The sequence below is a fragment of the Sinocyclocheilus rhinocerous genome, unplaced genomic scaffold (assembly GCF_001515625.1).
Source record: "Sinocyclocheilus rhinocerous isolate Xijiao unplaced genomic scaffold, SAMN03320098_v1.1 scaffold1664, whole genome shotgun sequence".
NCBI lineage: Eukaryota > Metazoa > Chordata > Actinopteri > Cypriniformes > Cyprinidae > Sinocyclocheilus > Sinocyclocheilus rhinocerous.
This window is the reverse complement of record NW_015625582.1, coordinates 110,716-132,806: the sequence shown is the minus strand read 5'-3', so window position 1 is coordinate 132,806 and position 22,091 is coordinate 110,716. Positions and strand designations below refer to the sequence as shown.

The window sequence follows — 22,091 nt, the reverse complement described above, 5'->3', positions numbered from 1 at the left end:
ATTTTGACCATTTTTTATGTATTTGAACGTTTTAGTGCAGTTAGCCACTCATTTTGGTATTTGTGGCTCACAAACAGTTTGAGATTGAGCACGGATTGTGCGCTCCACTAATACAGATCAGTGGTGGAGCGTGCGCGTTTGGTATAAGCGCGAAACCTGCGGGAATGACTAAAATAATGCGCAATACAATTAAATAACAATAAAAATAATACATATGCACTTATCTGTACATAGGATGTCAACAACCGCTTAAAAATAACTGCATTTACTATCTAAAACGTGATTTAGCCAAAAAAAACAAAAAAAAACAAAACAATAATGTTACCACTCTAATATGTCTTAGCCCGATGAAACCGTCTATATAAAGCTTGAAGTATCAGAATCGGCATCGTTATCGACCGATCACCATGACAAGAAATCGGTACTCAGTATCGGCTGCAAAAATCCTGATCGGAGCATCCCTAGTTGAAGTAGATTGGTCTCTCATCGTCTCTGAGAGAATATGCGGTGACAGATGCCGAAAGCTACGTCATTACTCCGTCATTCCGTTTTTACTTTCACTTTCTGTATAGTGAATTGACTGAGATTAAGACGTTCACCGGCATAACTCTTGCACGAAGTTTGCACATTGCTTATGTGATTATCCATGGGCTCGCCTTCATGGTTTAAAACAGAAATATTTGCAACATTGCGACGTAGCCAATTAAAACTTGGTAACCACATATAAATACATATTAGTCATTTTAACTAAACTTAGTTGGTGGTGGTGCTTTTTTGGTCATTCTGTGTTTCTGTAAAAAAAATGGGAAAAAACTAACAATAATACTGGTAAGTTAATAATACTACGAATTCTACTAATAAGAACAATATAAAACACAGTAAGGATTAATGAGATGCTGGATTCATTAATATTAATCAGGTTGTGTGCATTCGCTCGCATTGATTTGCTGAAATCAAAACAGGGATGATAATAGGTGAGCGCCAGCCAATGAGATTGTCGTTTGCGCATTAGTTCCGCCCACTACCAGAGAAACCGGCAGTTCTTAAAAGCTGAAGAATTCCGAAGGAACTCCGATAATTTGACAGGAAAATACAACAAAGAATATCGTTTACATGTAGCGCGTCAATTCTGCATGGTATGCAAGACTCTCTCGCTCCGTTTCTCTCTTTGCGTGTGAGAAAAAAGTAAAGGGACAGCGAGTCATGCGCCTTCACACTAGAGTTTACGGTACGCGAAATACAGGTGCGCTGCGCATCCATTGAGATGAACTGAAAAATAGCACAGATCACTTGACTGAAGAGTGAAGAGTGTTCGGCGAGTGAAAATATATCTGTGCTAAACTTATACTTAGCCTCCAACTCACACACTGGCGAGTAAAATATGAGAATTTATTAGCCAGTGGCTAATATTAGACATCATTTAGTCGCCCAGAGTGAAGATTTAGTCGCATATGTGAGTGATTTACTCGCAATGTAAAGGGTTTGTTGCAAAGCACACTGTTGTTGCGGATTGTTTTTTCAGTCTGTGAGTTGAAGTGACAGCAACAGAATTACATGTCCTTGAGAATAAGTTAACCTTGAAAATGCATTATTTGCATTCAAAACACTTCAGTTAAAGGTCTGAGGGTCAATGTGAGGCCCAAATACACAGAACCACCAGAATTAGCATACCATCAAAGCACTACAAGTATGAAGTGAAATGTTTCACTTCATTTTAAGTCCACTTGCGTATTCTCACAGCTGGACTTTACTTCAGGTTCTTTGATCAGTTTTAAAGCAGTGACAATCCTTTCTTTCAGTGCCCCATCACTGTGTTCAGCTCATTAATGAACATTAGTTTCCTGCAGGCCTGCTTTTCCTGAGGCCAGGGTCTGAGGGATCACTTGGACGGCTAGGCTTGGGTCTGTGGAAAGTGCATTGTTTTGAAGAGACAGGTTCCAGATTGTCATGGCTGAGCTGTGGCAGCTTGGTAATGAATATTGCTTGGTGCTCAAAAGGAGTCAGTGCCAGTCATTAATTACAACCACATGAGCCAGTCCTACTACAGCTGCCACCGCAGTCAAGCAAACAGAGCTTGTTCCGTAAGAGGTATCCTCAGAACTCTCCGCCTTCACTGGAACAACATGGCAGTACAGCTGCTGCTCAAGTAAACAATATTCTACGGGTATGATACGAACAAGGGAGGGTTCGCTTACTCATTTGAGAAGGCGGCCAAGCTGCTTTATAGCTGCAACACAGTACAACGTAGTTGAGAACTAAAGACACTGTGATAAGCCTATCCCCAATGAGACTAGTTTATTGTACACTTGAACAACTGGCAATGCCAAGTGTTGCATCATAATAAACAAGTTTTATGCAGACTAGGGTTGTGACGGTGAATAAATTTTCCCACCGGTTAATCAACGTGTGACAACACCGGTAATACCGGTATCACCGTGGGGGCGGGGCGGGGGCGTTCAAGACTCAGATTTCAAACCTTTCATTCGACAGCTGTACATACGTGCATCTGCAATATGCAGGAAACCTCTCAGCTCAAGCTATAAATCTATAATTTTCTTACTTTTTCACTATATATGATGAAATATGGGGGAGAGCGGGGTGATTTGAGCCTGCAGGGAAGTTGAGCCACCCCTTATTTCTAGGCAACCTTAAACAAAATTGGTGATGTGCCCACAAATATATGAAGAGTTATCCATTTTACTCACCCTGTGATAAAGAGAGGCCCTTGAAAAGTTTTTTGCTGTTCAAAGTGATTTTTTAATGTTCAAGGACTCATACTTCTTGTGCCTGAACAATTACAGACAAATCTGAAAAAATATCACATATGTGTTTGTGATTTAGAAAGTTATAATATGAGGTTATACTGTTAGTATGATGTTAGCTCTAAACTGTTGGATGATACAAGTTTGTTAAAATGGTAGGAGTGGGGTAATTTGAGCAAAAAGCCCTGGGGTAAGCTGATCACCCCTTCTTATGCAAGTATTATTTTACTGTATTTCTATGTTATATTTCATTAAATTTTAAACCAAACATTTTTGATTTCGTTGAATTAGATTTTTTCTGAAAATTTTAAATTGGCTTTGTTTATGAAAACTGGCCATTGAAGTTTTTATGAAATTGTATTTCCCTGCACAAGGATCCAGTCCATCACAAGGCTCACAAATGGATTTTAAGAAGTCATTTATTTATTGAATATTGAATATTTATTGAATTTCTCTTCTTTTGATATAGCATAAGCTGAAAATGTTTAGGTTTTTTTCTTCAGCATAATCAGTGGCACAGTACTTAAGGCCCCAATATACTTCAAACGAAGTTCGTTTTCGTTCTTCGTTTGGGGGCAAAAAGAATTTCGAAAAGGCTCGAAAACATTCCAACACCCCCGCACTGCTGGAGGCGGGTGTAGATTAAGGTAAACATGTGTCGTGACGTTAGCGCGTATGCCCTAAACACAATAAAGATGCCATGATGGTGTATCTAGGTGTGAGACGGGTACCAATGGTCAGAATATTATAAACAAAAGAATAATGATTAGCAGCAGCTCAGAGTCAAGTATCATGTTTGCAATACAAAAAAAAAACCATTACATTCCCATAATCAGTCTTTAAGTGTGAATGGCTCAGTCTGAAAACTTTAGCATGATGTGGAAAAAATATTGGAGTCATCTCAATAACACAAACCTGTTTATTACTTTATTTTATTAGTGTTCATTTATTTGATTAAACTGGATAAATTACACCTTTTTATATTTTATGTGGTGTCATGATTTGATAAAAACAAATGTTTATTATTGTATGTTCTTTTGGCATTTCATTTATTGTATACCTTTTAAATTCGCTTATTGAAAGAACAACAACCGCAGCAGCAGCAGTATGGTGTAACATTTATTTGAAACATGTATTTGGTACTTGCTACCAAATCTTATATATTATATATATATTTTTACTCTTTCCTTTCATTCTTTTCATGGCTTTGGAAAACTTGCATCTGATGTTTCTCTACGTCGCTTTTTGCATAACTCTGGGTTGTCGGCACCAAGCTTTGTTGCAATTTCTTTTTAGGAATTAAATGCTTTCTCTGAATCTTTAAAGTCTCTCCGCGAGCGATCGTACAGGTGCGGATATATCTGTGGCAGTTCAGCTATTCGACACAGTGTATTTATGTTGCTAGTGACTTGGAGATGTTGTTCTCCTGCCTAACCTCCGCTGAATGAGAAAAAACGAAAAAAAAAGAAAGAAAGAAAAAAATAAAAAATGCACGTCAAAGAAAGTGGGGTTCCAGAACACACCCACCGATTGCATAATCGCCACGGACCAATGGTATCTCAAAGGTGTTTAGGAGCCAAAACGAACTCCCCCCGAAAGTTCGCTTTGGTGAGCTGTTTCGAACTGCCGAAAACGAACTCAAAACGTTTCGGCCTGATTTTGTTCGAAATTACGTCATATCAGTTCGTTCTTCAATTTAGTTTGAAGTATATCGGGGCCTTTACCCTCTCCCTAGGCTCAATTTACCCCTCACTGGGGTCAAGATGAGCAAAGAGACCACTTTTTATTTGGAAAGCCATATTTTTAAAGTAGTTTATTTTAGATTCAAAGTGATTATTCCCAAAGAAGCAACACATCCTGAAATTTATGTACAAAGTTGGACCCATTAATGCCATGTGCTCACTTTAAACACACCGTAAGTAAAAACTAGCTCAACTCACCCCGCTCTCCCCTATAAGATGAAATGTCCAAAATTTCATCTTAACTATTATAAGGCCACCCAGAGTATGTTATTTTTGCATGTGGTTTCGGTCGTTCCTACATTTTGTTGTGAATTAAGAATACAATTTATTGGTGAATTATGATTTGTTTGAGAAAATGTTTGCATGCACATTTCATGCACAAATGTGCGCACATGCACACTTAAGAAAATGAGACCCAGTATACTCCACACACAAGAAAAATCAATGAAAAATTTAAAGACATGACAAAATAACTTATAAATCAAAGCCAATCAGAAGAGTGTGCATACGGTCTCATTCTCTCTTCAAGCACTCACCACAAAATAAATAAAAAAAATCACAGTTTGAACATTCTTGTTTTCTTTAAATTACTTTCTAAGATCTGAGGTAAATTACTAATGGTCTTTTTTATTATCGCTGTCAAAGTCACGCAAAATAATATTCAAACTCAAATGAAACCTTCACTAAAACACAACCATGCTGCCAGTCACAACATCGCAGACATAGAAGTCCTTCCAGAAATAGAATCCCTTGTCGATTACTGCATATTTCCATCATAGTTAGTATTAGTAATGAAATAGTGAAAAACTATTTGACATAAAAGTGCTTTCTAACTATCCCTCAAGTTTTGTGGTGAGTCAGTGGACACACTTCATTAAATGAGATCTCCTCATAACACTATAAATTCAGTCGCATGTCCATTCTTTCTGTTTTTCTGAGTGTCAGGATCAACCCTGCATAAACACATTGATTTAAATCAGCAACTCGCTCACCTCCCTTTCACGCTGCCATGGAAACTACTGATAAAAGACTGGGCCAGGCCAAATACCTCAACCTCTTGAGGTCTCTCCTAATATGGAGTCAGAGGAGAAAGTCTGCTGAAGATAAAGACAAAGGCCAACATCTCCAAGAGATGTAACCTTTTTTTTTGACAAGAGTTAGGCAGTGATATTGAGGTTTTTGGTGAGTGGAGAACACTCCTCAAGTTAACACTGCGAGACCAGCGAGATGAAGACTGCTCTGGAAAAAACACCAAAGAGAAGAAGTCAAATAGCCCATCACAAGAGTAGCTCTGCAGAGAATGATTATCCAGGGGTTTGCATCATTTGAGCACGCAGCTCAGATCTTTGATCCAAGACAGAAACTCACTTGGCTAGTGGAACTACACAAGAAAAAGTAACAAAATTGAGCTGCTACTAGGGGTGTGCGATATGACGATTTTTTATCATGGACGTGCTGTTCAGATGTGCGCTTTTTCTGAGGGGGTACAGCCGAAGCACGCGCACTAAAAACCCTGTCCAGCAGCTCCTGATTACCGGACTAAGTTAGCTTTTGCGCTAATACTGTCAAAACAAAACACAGAAGGTTTACATATAGACTAAGTTGGTTATGTCTAAAATAAAAGTAAACAGTTGAGAGAAAGTCGGATACGTGCCTGTATATTAGATGCGTGCAGGTCTTAAAGGGACAGTACTAAATATGCTGCCGACTGTCATTAAAGGGATGGTTCACCCTAAAATTTAATTTCTGTTGTTATTTACTCACTCACATGTTGTGCCAAAACTGTATTTATTTCTTTATTGTGCTGAACACAAAAGAAGATATTTTGAAAAACGTGGGTTACCAAACAGTTGCTGGTCCCTATTAAATTTGATAGTAGGAAAAATACTATGAAAGTCACTGTGGACCAGCAACTCTTAGTTTTTTCACGTTCTTCAAAATAACATTTATGTTCAGCAGAAGAAAGAAACTCATTCAGGTTTAAAACAACTTTTGAGTGAGTAAATGATGGTATACAAATAAAACTATGACAGAACTGACAGACAGATGACAATTTTTATTTTTGGGTGAACCATTCCTTTATTAATAAAACAACAAAACACAAAGAGAAAAATCACTCACTACTCTTGACTGAAGAACTTTAATACAGTTGCTTTGCTTTATTATTATTAATAATAATAATAATAATAATAATAATAATAATAAATATATATATATAGGTGTTTAATTTCATATTTGTTCATTCAATTTCTGGAATGCTTCTGCTGAATATTGTACCTGAAAATAAAGCACTGTTTTATTTGTATATTTGTAACATGCATCTTTGTTCTTATTTTTTAATAGCAGATAAAATAATGAAAGATTTTTATCTTTCTTAGCCAAAAAATCCACCATTCTTTTTTTTTTATTTTGTTACCTTGAAAGGCTTTGTCTTTATAATAGGGAAATTAGTTTGGCTGTAATGCTCAGACAACTTGCAAAATAGTAAAACCAACATCACAAAGAATCGTGATAAAATCGTGAATCGTGATATAAAAAAATAAATTAAAAAAAACGTGATATATTTTTGCCATATCGCTCACCCCTAGCTGCTACATTTCTCAAGTTTCTTGTGGTACTGGCCGAATATGTCAAAGTGTTCAGAACCTCTCTAAAGTTTTGCTTGTAGACCTTGCAAAAACCTAGGAATCATCATGAATTAAGCATGAATTTTAAAAATAGGAATCTAAAAGCGAACCCATTACCTGAATTTGTTAGTGCCACGCTATACCGTTTGATCTACAGGAAAGCTTCTTATTCCACATTACACCCAAGAAAAAAAAATACTAGTAATAGTTCATCCCAAAAAAAAAAAAAACCTTTCCCCAATTCTAACTCAATTTTCCTTTGAGGCTTTCACCAAAACCATTTAAGTTTTAATCTCACAGGTATCAGACATAGTAAACAAAGAACTGCAAACCAGCAACCAACCATATTACATGATCTAATCAATTTCCAACGGATTAAAGACCAGTCATGCAATTTTTCTTAAATTACAAGATCTTATTTTACTTTGAAATACATTATTATTACATCACAGACGTCAAACTGACTGTGAATGCATTAACTAACTGAAATGCAGCAACCTAAACCCTTAAAAGAGCTGCAACCATCTGTCTGATGCATCTATTCAAGGCGTTTTCCACTTTTTACGTTTCATAGGCAGCAAGTTTACATCATAAATCAGAGTGGATGTGTTTCGTGACCTAAACATTCGATGTATTGCCATATACTGTGCAAGGCAATCTAATGATCCCTCAAAATAACTCAGACAGAAGAGGGCTGACGCTGTCTGTTAGCAATGAAGAGCTGGATAGTTGAGATTTTTCATCCCTGTGGTGTTGGGACTCTGAAGGAGAGAGTGAAAGCTTTCTCTCTTTACTACAACAGCATGAGGCTGGATGAGGCAGTGATGTCACAGGGGAAAGCCATAGACCCTTACAAGGGAGAAAATTTCAAACAATCATTGTGGTAAACGAAGCTTTTTAAAAAATATCTTTACTTCTCACCCGCTTTCATTGCTCCTCTGATACTTTGAGATGACAGTGATTAACATATACTCAGCTCATCAGTACTGATTGTATACTGATCTCCACAACCATATTACTTCTAAAATTTCATTACAGTCATGAGATCAATGACATGAATTAAATTATATTTTTCTGAGGCAGCACATGACTGCCAAAAACAAAACATCAATTGAGCAAAAACTGGATCTGAAACAGAAAACAAGTGTTTTAGCAACCACCATCAAAACACGGCTTTCATCAGCGGTCTCCATAAGAAGCCAGAGCGTTTACTTTCATGCTATACTGACTGAACTCAAGGATCTGAGAGGGCAGATTGTGATACGAATGTAAATATCACATCAAACATTGCCTTTCACCATTTGCTGTAATCAGCAGTGAGATCTCCTTTCACATACATCAGAGTTACTATAGAACATGTATAGGATGAGGTTATTTGCAGTGACGGTTCTAAAGAGGAAAAAAAAGAGAGGGGAGGGGGACAAGATTAAGATCTGTGAAAAGAATTACAGAACTCCTGAAAGCTCAGACAGGAAATGACAAGAGCATGACAGAAAAAGCAAGCAAGAGGAAAGAAATAAGAGGTAAAGTAGAAAGTGGAGAGTGGAGACAATACCTTTCAATGAAAGTGAATCATCTGCAATTTTGGAAAGACATAGAAAATAGTAAAGTTTTTAAAAGTTTAGTTTATATTCCAAGATTGCAGAGAAAGTATGCAACACTACACTGTCACACAAAAAGGACTATTAATAATACATACAATTTTCACTAATTTACGTTCTCTTTCCCCCAAAATATTCATGAAAGTTTTTACAAAAAAAATTGGAATGTGAATGTCAACATAATAACAATAACCACTTGTCCACCACTAGTCCTAACTCCAGAAATTGAGGCTTTCAAAACGTTACATCTGCAATAGCGATATTGAGGAAATTTAGGCATTGACAAAAAATAGTCAAATATAAATCCATTTGACTCCAAAGAGAAAATGTAGACCAACATTTATTCAAAGCACCAAAAAATGGCATCCATACAACCACAACCATAAACTTTTAAGTCAAGGATTCCTGTGAGTCACAGAACAGGATCTCTGAACCACATCAGTGGTAATCAGACTCCTGTGCAGAACAGTGGACACCGGATTCTCTGAGGCACTGGCATTGTAAAACTACAGGCTGCTGATGTCCCTGTGATAAATGCATTCAGGGACTTCTCCTACTTACAGCCCCATGCTTACAATGGCCCTAAGGCTATGTTTACACGACAACGATGTAGTCAGAAACGGAAAAGTTTTTCCCTTGCGTTTTTCTGTATTACGTTTGCCAGGCCAGTAGTTGGCTCTGTCACCTTGTCAGTAAACAGTACCTGTAGGGAAGTGACGATTATATGTTGTATATGATGCGTCTCCACTGTTGGTTGTAATATTGGTGACGTAAATCCACACTTTGCTGAAGAAGCGTTAGCAAACTCTTGAGCAGCAATAACAGTACCATATACTCCACCATTTTGTCCGCGCTTGCCTTTAAAATCGAAACCTTGCACTTTGAAACCTGTTTTTCAAAAATATGCGTTTTCAGTCCCCAAAACGCCGTTGTCGTGTAAACGAATAGGCAAAACGTATAAAAATTTTCCCGTTTTTGGCTGAAAACGTTGTCGTGTAAACGGCCCCTCAGTCTACTGCAGCATAACAAGGTGGTTTTGATTCCAAGATGGCCAGCACCCATTGTTGAACCAGACAGAGAAGGGGAAAAAATCATGTTAACAGAGAATGACAGTGATTGTTGGCAATTCTTATGTGAAGTTAATGTACATGACATAAAACCTTCAGGTTCAAAATGAATGCAGTCTGAGTAGGTTTAAGGATCCCAGAATGCACAAAAACAAAGTGACACAGCAGCAGAAGAGCGAAGGGGCAAATGACAGAGAAGTTTTGTTTTGTTTTGTTTTTTTTAAAGAGCAGCTCCATTCCACTTCCCCTAAAATAAATTTTAAAGAGCTCCATTCCAGCACCCATCACAAGAGAAATGCCAGAGCACCCCGCATAAAACTACAGGCGACATGTTGATTATAATAACCTGATATGATCATCAAAGAGTGTAAAAGCCCACCATAAAGTTCATCAATCATCAATGAGGAGACACAGCAATGCAGAGCACCCAGAAAGAGGCACTCATAGCTATGAGCTCTGTTCCCAAAGCCAGTCGTGACAAAAAATATGCAGGTCAGCTTTACAGAAGATAACAGAGGTATGAGACCGGAGGGGGACAATCATCTTTCAAACCTGTTTGCATTTCAGAAAAGCTAAAATAAACTAGGGCTGAACGATTAATTGCATTTGCGATAATATCGCGATCAGTGCTTTATGTTGTAATTATTACATGCTTACAAGGTTGGAAGTTCAACAAATCAGTCAATATACTACTGTGATTGTAGTTGTTAAATAAAAATGTCATTCATATCAATTCATGCATCACCTAATTTCATGGTAACATATAAGCCTGGCCTACAGAAAAGGACATTTATGTTTAATCTATCTAATAGTGTGTTGGTCATACTATACAATGATTTATAGCTTGTCTTTGTTGAATAATACAGAACATAAAGAGATTTAAAAAAAATTATTGCATATTAAATCGCAATCGCAATATTGGTAAAAAAAATCGCAATTAGATTATTTTCCAAAATCGTTCAGCCCTAAAATAAACCCACATTGTGCCTTCACATTTGGATTCTTATTACCAAGATTCAAAGAAAACCCTTTCCATTTTAATTACCTTTGGCGAATTTAAACAAAATATTATGTACAATAGGTTTAAGTTGTATTCTTTAAATATATGAACATTATATCGGCCCTCATGCTCTTTTTAGATATCAGAATCAGCCGTTAATATACCAACATTGATCAAAAACTAAACATGTCTTGAACATCTGGTTAGCTTACATAGTTTACAAAATTCAAAGCATTCAAATGTAAAAAGTGTAAGTACTGCCTCATTTGAAACCTTATACTCCATATGGCAACATTCAGAGTTCAAGCTTTGAAGCTAAATGCTACAGCATTTGCATCACATTACATAAATGCCACATATAATTTCGGTTTTATTTTCAATCTAATAGAAATTGCTCTCAATTTGAGCTGAAAGGGTAAACCCTAAAAACAAGTTCAAACAAGGCTGCTTCAAAATGCCCTCGTCTCCGCTTCCTCTTTCCAGCAGGAAATTGATGCTCCAGCCCCCAACCCTTTCATTAACTACGCTGTGACATTAGCAATGATAATGATTGCTTATTGGCCCAGTCACAAATACCCGGCAATTAACAACCACTATTCAGTTCTCACTGCATTAATCACAGTGTTCCTGAACCAAAAATCTACTCTGAATACAAACATATCAAGGGCATCCCAAAGACTTTTATCTTCAAGAACAATGAATGCATTAAATTATTCAGAGTACAAAACATCTAGTTTGGTCCTTTAGTCTGGAAAGAGGACTATATTCTGCACAAATTGTTTTAAGCAGAGCCACTAAGTCATAAACAAACACATAAACAACATGTTGTTAACTAACTGCCTAATTATACTGTACATATAGTTTTCCATTAGGATTACAAGAGTGTGAGAAATGTATAAAAAATGCACTCTCTTGCATTTAACCCCATAAAGCCTACTGTATCATATTTGATGCATGAATTTCTAAGGCCTCTAAATTACAAACATGTTCAAAACTTTGCTGAAAAACCTGCTGTACAAAATCTTCTACATGACTTCTACTCTCTAATAGACTGTTTAAAGCATTTTAATATAATTCTAAAAACAACCTGTGGTACACACCTTCCATACTTTTTTTTAAAGAAAATAATGTAAAAATATGAGTATCAAATATATACAACAGGCTTTTGATGAAACGTATTTGTACATCTCTCAATCAGCATTGTAGTGCATTGTATTTGACCCCCAAAAATACAGAAATTTGATAATAAAACTAGACATTTAAATGTCACCATACTAAGACATATTATTGAGAGATATAGAGTGACAACAATGCATTTTATGCAAGTAGTCTGCTATACAGTTATAAAAATCTCTGATTCTCATTACAAGCTTAAAGAATTGGATTAAGTACTCTTTGGTTATATAAATACTAACGGCGGCAACAAAATGCGTTCCAGGGTTAAATGTGCCTTGCATTTGCATTTACAGTGTTTACTGACTGGTCTGACATAAAGCAGTAAAACTTCTGAGGAAAAATCCATTGTGTGGCTTTTGTGTCAACTAATTCTGACACACACCAATGAGAATGAATGACTCAGATCAGCTCATACACCTCTGCTCAGTATCTTGTACATGTGAGTGACATAAAACTTACAAATCACCACATAATTAACACAAGCATGGAAAGCATTGGAATACACTTGGAAAACTTTCAAGCAACCAGTTTCGACCTAATGACAAACCCAATGGTCTTTCATTCTTGTTAAATAGCATGCTGAATTATAACCTCCCAAAGCTACTTTCACATGTGCATTTTGTAACATTTCTGGGCAGATATTAGCGATTAAACTGAGGTTACAAGGACGCTGCGGATTGTTTTGGCCTATCAAAGCTAACATATTGAGAGCTAACCAACTACAACAACGTTTTTAGCAGTTTGTGAGCATGTTTGTAACAACTTGTGTACGTCTGGACACTAAACGCACACAAGAGTTAGCTTTTAGTAGTTAGTTAGAAGCAATTAAGTTAGTTTGACAGAGTGCCAAAAACTTCTAGTTCCAAGCAAAACTTTGGATAGAGCAGGAATATAGTTGAGCAGACGGAGAAATAAAGTATACGCACCCAGGAGTTTCTTGACCTCTTCCTCGCTCATGAAGACGTTCACATTCGGCCTGTTGTTACTGTTTATGCCCGGTGCATTGCTCGGGTTGGCGAGGCATCGGGCCCCTTCGAGAAGCAGGAGGAGATAGAAACCCCCTAGTCTCCATAGTACCGTATGCGGCCAGCCCCGGGACACCGCCGACGCCGCGCCTCCACCGGAGCCCCGCGCTGGCGGAAACATCACAACCCACCGTCGCGTCAAAAAGTCTCTGCGATCGAACTGCGCCACGGAACCTCATCCAAAGCTCGAGCTACTTCTTCCCGAGGGCGACATGCTACTAGGTTTGACTACGGCGCTCTCTGTCGACCCCTCACCCGCCGCCGATAGCCGTCCAGCTAACTTCTGCTAGCTCGCGCTCAATCTCTGTGGCGGGACCAGTTGGACGCTATTAAAGCGCTGTGTTTCTCCTGGGAGAAAGTCCTTAGCTTCTATTTCTTAAAATAAAAAGTCGGGGGACAAGTCACAAATACTATCCCAAACAAACAGCCCTTAAAAGTGTCCTCCAGCTCTGTCCTTTCATGGTCTTTTCCACCCCCGCCCCCTGCAATCTCAGTTTTCATTGAAGAAAGGGGCGGTTGGGGGGAGGGAGGGGGTCATTTAAAACTAGTGCGCGCACGCACCGACGTTTACGGGCGCGCTCCTGGGGTGGTGTGTGTTTAATGTAATGATAATAATACAGGCAGGTGACAACTGTGAGCTTTTACCTACGCCAGTTACTGCCTGTTGAATCAGTTTGATTTCAAACTCATTTTTGTAAAATATGAAAGTATGCGTTAAATAAAAATACTACATTAAGTTTTCAACTTTCCAGAGGCGGACAGAAGTGAAGCATTTTTACTCTGCTGTAAAAGTACTTTTCAAGTGTCTGTATTTTATCATTGTTTTTCTTTAGAAAACGTTTACTTCACAACATTCCAAAGCATAATATTGTAGCCTACTTTTTACTGCACTACGTTTCATATTAAATATCATTTAACAGCCTTCTTACTTACATTAGAAATGTAGTACTTTCTTTTACTCAAGTAAAAGTAATTCAATGTTTTACTTGAGTAAAAGAAAGTACTATTTTAATTTATCATATTAAATGTTCTTAAGTATTGAAGGTAAAAATAAATATTTTATTTATGAAATGTAGTGCAGTAAAAAGTACATTATGCTTTGGAATGTAGTGAAGTAAAAAGTTTTCCAAAGAAAAACACTGATAAAGTACAGATACTTTTTTAAATTTACTTGAGTAAAGTAAAATACTTCACTGTCCACCTCTGCTTTCAACCAAAGTAAAAGCTAAGAAACAAAAGTATCTAAATGTTTCATTGTATCTCTACATTAAAATGTATAAAGTTAAAATGTAATGTGGCTCTGTACATCAGCATTGTTTTTTTTTCTTTTTGATTGTTTTAAAATGCAGCCATAACAAAGTACGTAATTAGGCTATATTAAAATAGCACTGTATTACATAGGCTACTTAAATTGCAACACTAGTTTTATGGAATATACAGTGAGGGATCTGTGACCTGAAAAGGATTGAAGATATAATCTCAAACATTACAATATATCTGAAATTAATAATAATATCACTTTTAAAAAATTTAATTATTAAGGTTGATTTTATTTTATTACTATTTCTCCAATTATATCACTAAGAATAATTATTTGATAAATCTCTGATGGATGAACAAGAACCTTTGTATCAGTTTGTTTCCTTAAATTGCAAATAGTTGTTTGTAATATGCAAAGAAACCATCATAAAGCTGATTATAGACTTTATCCCATTTATAAGATTTTGTTCTCTGTTTGTACACATTGTCTCTTGCACTGAGCTGGTTACTGCTTTCACAACCTCATACTTATGCACTTTTTATAGAACATGATAGTACATATTTATGTACGTATTTATAGACATATTGTTATTTGCATTTCTGCACTCTCAGAAAAAAGGTACAAAAGCTGTCAGTGGGGTGGTAAAAAAAAAGCTACACATGTGTACCTAAAGGTTTCCTATTAGTACTTGCATATTTGCACATATTAGTACCTTAAGTGTACATATTAGTACCTAAAAGGTACAAAAGTGTACCTTTTTGAAAAGATATCACCCCAGTGACAGCTTTTGTACCTTTTTTTCTGAGAGTGTGGTCAGAGCTAACCATTTAATTGGCTTTCTTTGTAGTTGTACTTTGCACACAATGACAATAAAGCTGAATCTAATCTATTCTAATGGCATAAATGCAATAACTTCAGTCCAATCCTTTGTGTAAATGCTTTCTTCAAAGACACATTGAGATAGACCAGGAATTTGATATCCGTAACCATCTACTTCCTGTGTCACCGCTTACCTGGGACCGTAGACTTGAAGTTCAGTGAGCAAGATCCATGATATTTCACAAAGCCAGACAAACAGTTTCAGGAAATTTAGCCTCATGAAAGGAAGATCCTTTTTTTTTTTTTTACAACATAGCGACACCTTGTGGCAATTAAGGGTCTAGCATAACCTCATTGGTTATTTATCCTAAAACTCAAAATCTGTTTTCTGGATAAGAATGCCCAGCCCTAAAGTTTATCAGTTAAAAATCCTTACATATTTTTATACAGTTTCATATTACCCCCTCCCACCCGAGGCTTTATTTTTTTCCTTAAAAAGTGAAGAGACCATGAATTTTTAACATTTTTATTATTAAAATATTCAACTACAAAAACAGACTATAAACACTATTTACATGGTAGCTAGCAGACAGTTTTCCTTTACACAAACAGAAACAATGGTATGACATTTTTCCCCCAGTATTTTGTATGAACTTGCTGTAGGAGAGAACCAGGCTTGAATGAATGGTTGAATGAAAATACTTGTAGGTTTTGGAGACTGAACAGGCAATTCAGGCAACAGGCAAAAAAAAATAAAAAATACAAAAAATTCCCTGAGGGACTTGACGGCCACTACATGTCAATATCACATAATATTTACATTTGAGGTATGCTATTTGATGCAGATAACTCCTAAATCAAATGTTTAAGATCATCTACAGATCTCAGCCTTTATTCTTCTAAGAATCCTCTCAGAAAGCTCCTAATTCATCTTAAAAATTAAGAATCGTAGCTTAAGAGTGATTCAGGACCAATCTGAGAACAAATTTTGAGTGAAAAAAACGACAAAAACTTTCATCTTAGTGAGGAGGTGGGGCTGACCCCGTTGCTGGGTATGACACATTCTTCTGAAGACTGTGATTGGTTGTCCAAGAAGGGAAAAAAAGAACACTTAAATAGGGTCTATTATAAGCCTTCACTTTGAAATTACAGTTATATATATAAATATACACACACACACACAAATTTATTAGACCACCTGCCATAATAAAGTGAGAAAACAAATATTTTAGGAATCTGTCAAAAACTTTTTCAAAACTAAAAATTGTCATTTATTGGGCAAATAAACTGAAACAACTAAATAATCTTCTATTATTCTAGTATTCACACATACTAACAAAAAACCCTATATTTTATTTTTATTTTATATGGCCTCCTTTCGCCTTGAAAACAGCTGGCATTCTTGCTGCCATTGTTTTTATATACTTTTCCACAGTCTCTATTGTTACTGACTTCCAAATAGTTTCCAATTGTTCCCAAAGACTTGCTTTTGATGAAACTTTTGTGTGATCTATCTTTGAATCCATTAAATCCCAACAATAATTATATTTTAGCATTAGAAATACTACTGTGCCTAAAGAGCTTACACATACTGGTGGATTAATCATTACAGAAACATACAAAATAATTTTGGCAATCATCAATACTGTTAGTTTAGGGCAGCTGTGGCGCAAACCTTACATTGGGTGGTGGTCTAATAAATTTGTTAAGCACTGTATATATAGTTGTCATGTCTCTAATAAGATGGGTCACATACATGATCTAATCTATCATCTTGTTAAGTCACTGTCATCCATTGTCTCAACACATTTCTTCTCCCTCTTCATCTTTCGCCCATTTTCTCCTCTGCTAAAGAAACTCTTAAAGGGTTAGTTCACCCAAAAATGGCTGCGTTTTACTCACCCCCGAGGCATCCTAGGTGTATATGACTTTCTTCTTTCAGACGAATCCAGTCGGAGTTATATTAAAAATGGTCTTTGATCTTTCAAGCTGTTTAAAAGCCGACCTCATACATATGTCATTCCCCCGAAACTGCTTCTGTTTATGACAGTGAGCGCAAGCTAGATTCAAGTGATTATTATATTTTGAATATGGATATTTTTCCTCTTGGATGCCCTGGGGGTAAGCAGATAAACATCAGATTTTCATTTTTGGGTGAACTATCCCTTTAAGGTTCTTAAAAGGCCTCCTCCCTACTCCTAAAACTTTTTGACCTTAAGAGCTCTTTTAAAATGCTTTGTGAATAACTTTTATCTTTACTAGGATCTTCTCTTTAACTTTAAGGGGAAACTTTTCACTTTTTAAAAAATTTTCTTAGAATTTTATCACTAAGAGCTACTAAGAATTTTCACGAATACGGCCCTGGAGCTGTAAATGAACAAACATACGTCCATAGGACAATGTAGCCAATGAAAGGTGACCAGTGCTGCAAGAAAGGGTGAACAATGACGGTAATGCATCCTCATTTAAACTAAGACTGAGAGAAGCAGTTACTCCCCAAAGTTGTCATTGGTTCAGCCTCCTAAAACAGAAAAAAAACACATTCAGTATGTGACAATATGGTTGTGTCCATTTCTATCAGAGATATTAAATATACTCACCACTATTGTTGTTGTTTTTGAGTTCTTCTGTCTGATGAGAGAGAGGAAAAAAGGTTGTTTAAAGGTTGTCTTAATTCCATGATTTAAATTGTGCAGTCATTTCCACCACATGTTTACATCCACTGTACAGTGGAACCAGGAAGAACTGTGTACAATAGTTTATACATACTTGGAGTCTTAGGCAGTACTTTCTTAGGCAGCAAAGGCTCACAGATCTCTCTAAAACAAACATCCTGCTGAACTTTATATGTCCTTTTGTACCTGAGGGTGAAAACATGTACTCAGCAAAAAGAGATACAACTACTGGATTAGACTGGAGCAAAACAGGACAATAGACATATGCAGAGAGCAGACACTTACAAATAATGGCAGACACCATCCTCCCACACAGGCACACTCTTTGTTTCGGAGTAAAGGCGAGTACATGGGTGAGGTACTCGCTGACAATCTGAATGAAAATATATAAAAGGTGGAGTTGACTAAAGATCTTATTACAGGCAAAGCTAGTAAAGATTATGTTATTTAGCATTTTGTGAAACGATAGATTATCTTTTTTTCAGATTGATGCATTTAAAATTACTTTGGTGAAATACAGATTCTGGTGTCTAGGTGGTGGGATAATAAATAAATAATAAACTAAAACAATAATAAATAAACTCAAGTTTAATTCTAGTTTATAAGGTATTCATTGGTTTGTGTTTGTATGCTTGTGAATGAACAGACGTGGTTATACTAACATAGCTCACACCGTCTGCCCTTGAAACCAGCAGCACAGTTGCAGCTGAACGACTCGTTGATCTGCGCACATGTTCCACCATTCTGGCAGGGCTGAGTCCTGCAGTCTTGGGATGACTCTGAAATTTAATGAAATGTTTTTGGATACAAACACATAAACACAATGCTTTGCTACATGAAAAGTTTAAACATTGGCTAGCATGCTGCTTTTTCATGTTTGTGTTTATTTAGCTGCTCTTTTAAATACACAATCACATGCACATAAATATGCATTTTTAAACAGCTATAAGTCACTTTTTGGGGGGGCTGAAGCCATAATAGATTGCTGATAGATGTGGTTTGTTTATGGTGACTGTCATGCTGCAGATCATTCAGAATACATGCAGTGGTATTCTGCCACAGTCTCTCTTTCAGCTGGGACCAATTAGAGAGTTTGAATACCACCAACTGTTAAAACATTCTCCTGTTTTAAGAACCACGAACTCCCTATCTAAAGTTAATCAACAATTCTCACTTGTCTAACAATAATCTTTATAGAGTTTTATTGAAAAATTACCTACCAGATTTACTCTTTGTCGCTTCTTCAGGAATTTCCAGAGCTAGACTTATCTTATTGGTGGTTTCTTCCATCTTTTCTAATTTGATTGGAGGTTCAGGCTCTGTTTGAAAGATACAATGGCAGAAATAGAAAAATCAAGTTAAATAAAAACTGGGGTTTTCAAAGGGACCCCTTCCTAAAATGTCAAGGCAGTTTTTTTTTCATATATAGTGACCCATTTACAGTTTATAAAAAATGTTAAGCATAATAGTGTAAATACCATATTATGTTGCTTTATGCTGCCTTTTCCCTCCAAATTAATTAATTTGAAAATTATTACATTTTGAAGTACATTGTAGGCTACTAAAACCACATCAAATTTTATATATATATATACATTTTATATATTTATATATGTATATAAACCTGAAGAGAAACAAGAAAGTTAATTAAATGTAATATATTATTTAGTGCTTTCATAAAACATATCATTCCAGAGCAATTTTCCAGAATATATTGACATGTAATAATCACAATTAATCTAATTGATTTGATTGACTATCTTCAGGAGAATGAAAGTAATATCAAATATGGTAAATGTGACCAAAAATTATTGTATTTATTATCCTCAGTTAAAATGTTAACTAAGAAATAGTTTTTTCTCAAGTTTCCTACTTTGAAACCACTTGAATAAAACACACATTTATTTATTTAGCAGATTTTGTAATCTAAATAATATTTTAAAAGTTTAAAATTATAATGCATTACCATTATATATGAAATAATTACTGACTTGTGCGGTGTCTGACGGTTTTTTGTGGAAGGTTGGTAAATTTAGCTGTAATTCTCCCTCTTCCGTCAATTAGCTCTGTATATCTGAAAGAGAAAACAAACACACAGAGCTCATTATTCTATGGCTTCCTTCCTAGCATTGCGTTCATAAATGCATTGTTGCATCTGTACCTTTGTGGCTCTTCAAGGAGTTCTGTGTGGTCATCTGTGCCTCCATCTTGAACTTGTGTCAAGGTCTGTCCTGTCTGGGAGTCCTGTCCTCCCTTAGGTCTGTCACCTCTGCTTTGGCCCTTTGGAACTGGTACTGTGCAATACAAGATACACAGATGGGTCACCATGACAAAGACATCTTGACAATCAGCAGACAAGCAGTGAGCTTAAATATCGGCGACTCACGTGTGGTGAAGGCTAGGTGTTGAGGGACGCTCTGAATGTTGTCTTGGCCCGTTTTGCGCACAGCAGTGAGGGCAAGTCGGTAATGTTGTCCTGGAGTGAGGTCTCGTAGTGTATAAGTCCCTAAACTTCCATCAGGTAGGTAGCGACTACGGGTGCTCAGGCCGCGAGTAATATTGATCACAAACCCGTCTGGAAGATTCCGAGGATGATGGTCCCATGTGATTCGAGCAGCTGTGGTGGTGATGTGGGAGAGTGAAAGGTTCTGAGGTGGAAGTGGTCCTGATGGAGAGAACAGTATAATGTGCTGTTACTTACTACAGAGGTGCATGTGTTTGTAACACAGAGCTGAAGAGATACTCACTGGTCCAGAAGTGCAGTGGCCCAGCAGATTTGCTACTTGATGGCAGGTCTTCAGGGCGTAAACCACTCTGTGTGACTACATCTACTGTGTACATCTGACCTGGGAGCAATGTGCTGTGGGTTACACACAACTAATCAGTAAAATATGTGTTTTTCATTTTCATATTTTAAACCTTTATATGATCTCAGATCATTGTATTAAATGTAGTGATGCAACAACATTTCAGAAACTGGCAACAACTACAAAAAAAAAAAAGAATTTCTTTTGGAGGGCTGAAATCAGTGATGTGTAATTGGAACTTCTCCGATGACATGTTTTAACTATGTCAGGGTTTATTTCGTGCCACATATACAAGTATAAGCTACAACACTACTACAACAGGTAAACATATCAGCAGGGCGTACACACATCACCGTGACCAAAAATGATGTTGGAGTAGCAATATGTAAAATTTCTTCGCCTGAAATATCAAGAGACGGCTTGTTGCAAAAGAAATTGACTATGATTGGTTTAATAGACCTTAGTCAGAGTAGTGCCATATTTAATTTTTGACAGGAATGAAAATGAGGCTGTAAGGGATTGAAGTGCCATTGCAAAGACTGTCTATTCACCAGTCTCATTTTTGATCCATGCTAAATTCAATATGACTTTTAACCTGACTAAGTTCTGTATCACCTGAGAACACAGCACCCTGAATAGCATAAAGAGTACCATCACCCAAATTTAATTACCAAAACTTTATTTTTGGGATTTTTTTTGTTTTTTGGCTAAATGAAAACTTTAATATTGGTTTTGGCTAAAAAAAATTTGCTTAAATTAAAAAATAATTTTAAAAAGTGCATCACCAATGAAATTGCTTGTTTCCCTTTTCCTATTTTTTTTTAAACTGCATTATAATTTTTCTTACATCATTTAGAGTTATGTACCTATTACTACTACTTACTAAAGAGCACAATGAAACATAATATGTTACAGTATATTAAATGTAGGCTAAACGTTAATAATATGCCTATTAATAATAATATTATAATAGTTTTATATTTTAATAATTAAACTTTAAAAATGAAATATGTACATGGGTGAATCGTGTACAATAAGAGTTGTATTTACAGAATAGAAAAGGTGAATTTTTTTCAAACTGCCGCCAAAAATGACGTGCCCCGGAAATTGCCGCTTTCCCTCAACTCAAAAGTTATATTCACTACAGAACCCACTCACCCCAAAAAAGGAACTAAACTAACTGTTTATATGTAAAGAAAACAATACTCTTCCAGTTTAACGCAAGAGTGGAACCGATGATAGGCTACTTTTGTTCAGCTCTGTGGTAAGTAATTAGCAAGCCTAAAATTAATTTCAAGTTCAACTAAAAATTCTATCATCATGTACTCACATGTCTTGAACTCAAACCATCATGAATTTTTTCCGTGAAACACAAAAGGTGATTTTTAAAAGGTATATGTAAATCATATTGAGCTGTGCATTTCTTCACTTTTAAACTATTAAAGTTAACAGGCAAGCATGAGACGTTATTGTGGCCATCTAGTGGCCAATACGTGTATTGCAAGCAAACGTTCTAACTACAAGACAAG

At 36.4% G+C, this 22,091-nt stretch overlaps 2 protein-coding genes across 2 annotated transcripts in view; both read right to left on the bottom strand.

Moving 5' to 3' along the window:
* LOC107753628 (tyrosine-protein kinase RYK-like) overlaps positions 1 to 13,494 on the bottom strand; it is a 57,270-nt gene extending 43,776 nt beyond the window's left edge. Inside the window, 1 exon segment of the mRNA XM_016569842.1 lies at positions 12,902 to 13,494. Within this exon segment, the coding sequence (XP_016425328.1) occupies positions 12,902 to 13,121 (220 nt within the window). The 5' untranslated portion in view covers positions 13,122 to 13,494.
* A 3,912-nt stretch (positions 13,495 to 17,406) lies between these two features.
* LOC107753672 (sushi, nidogen and EGF-like domain-containing protein 1) overlaps positions 17,407 to 22,091 on the bottom strand; it is a 33,856-nt gene continuing 29,171 nt past the window's right edge. The window contains exons 22-31 of the mRNA XM_016569876.1: positions 20,503 to 20,615; positions 20,142 to 20,420; positions 19,917 to 20,049; positions 19,747 to 19,829; positions 18,976 to 19,074; positions 18,418 to 18,534; positions 18,041 to 18,128; positions 17,850 to 17,941; positions 17,681 to 17,711; positions 17,407 to 17,601 (exon numbers count right to left, since the gene is read on the bottom strand). Of these exons, the coding sequence (XP_016425362.1) occupies positions 17,683 to 17,711; positions 17,850 to 17,941; positions 18,041 to 18,128; positions 18,418 to 18,534; positions 18,976 to 19,074; positions 19,747 to 19,829; positions 19,917 to 20,049; positions 20,142 to 20,420; positions 20,503 to 20,615 (1,033 nt within the window). The 3' untranslated portion in view covers positions 17,407 to 17,601; positions 17,681 to 17,682. The remainder of the gene's footprint in view (positions 17,602 to 17,680; positions 17,712 to 17,849; positions 17,942 to 18,040; positions 18,129 to 18,417; positions 18,535 to 18,975; positions 19,075 to 19,746; positions 19,830 to 19,916; positions 20,050 to 20,141; positions 20,421 to 20,502; positions 20,616 to 22,091) is intronic.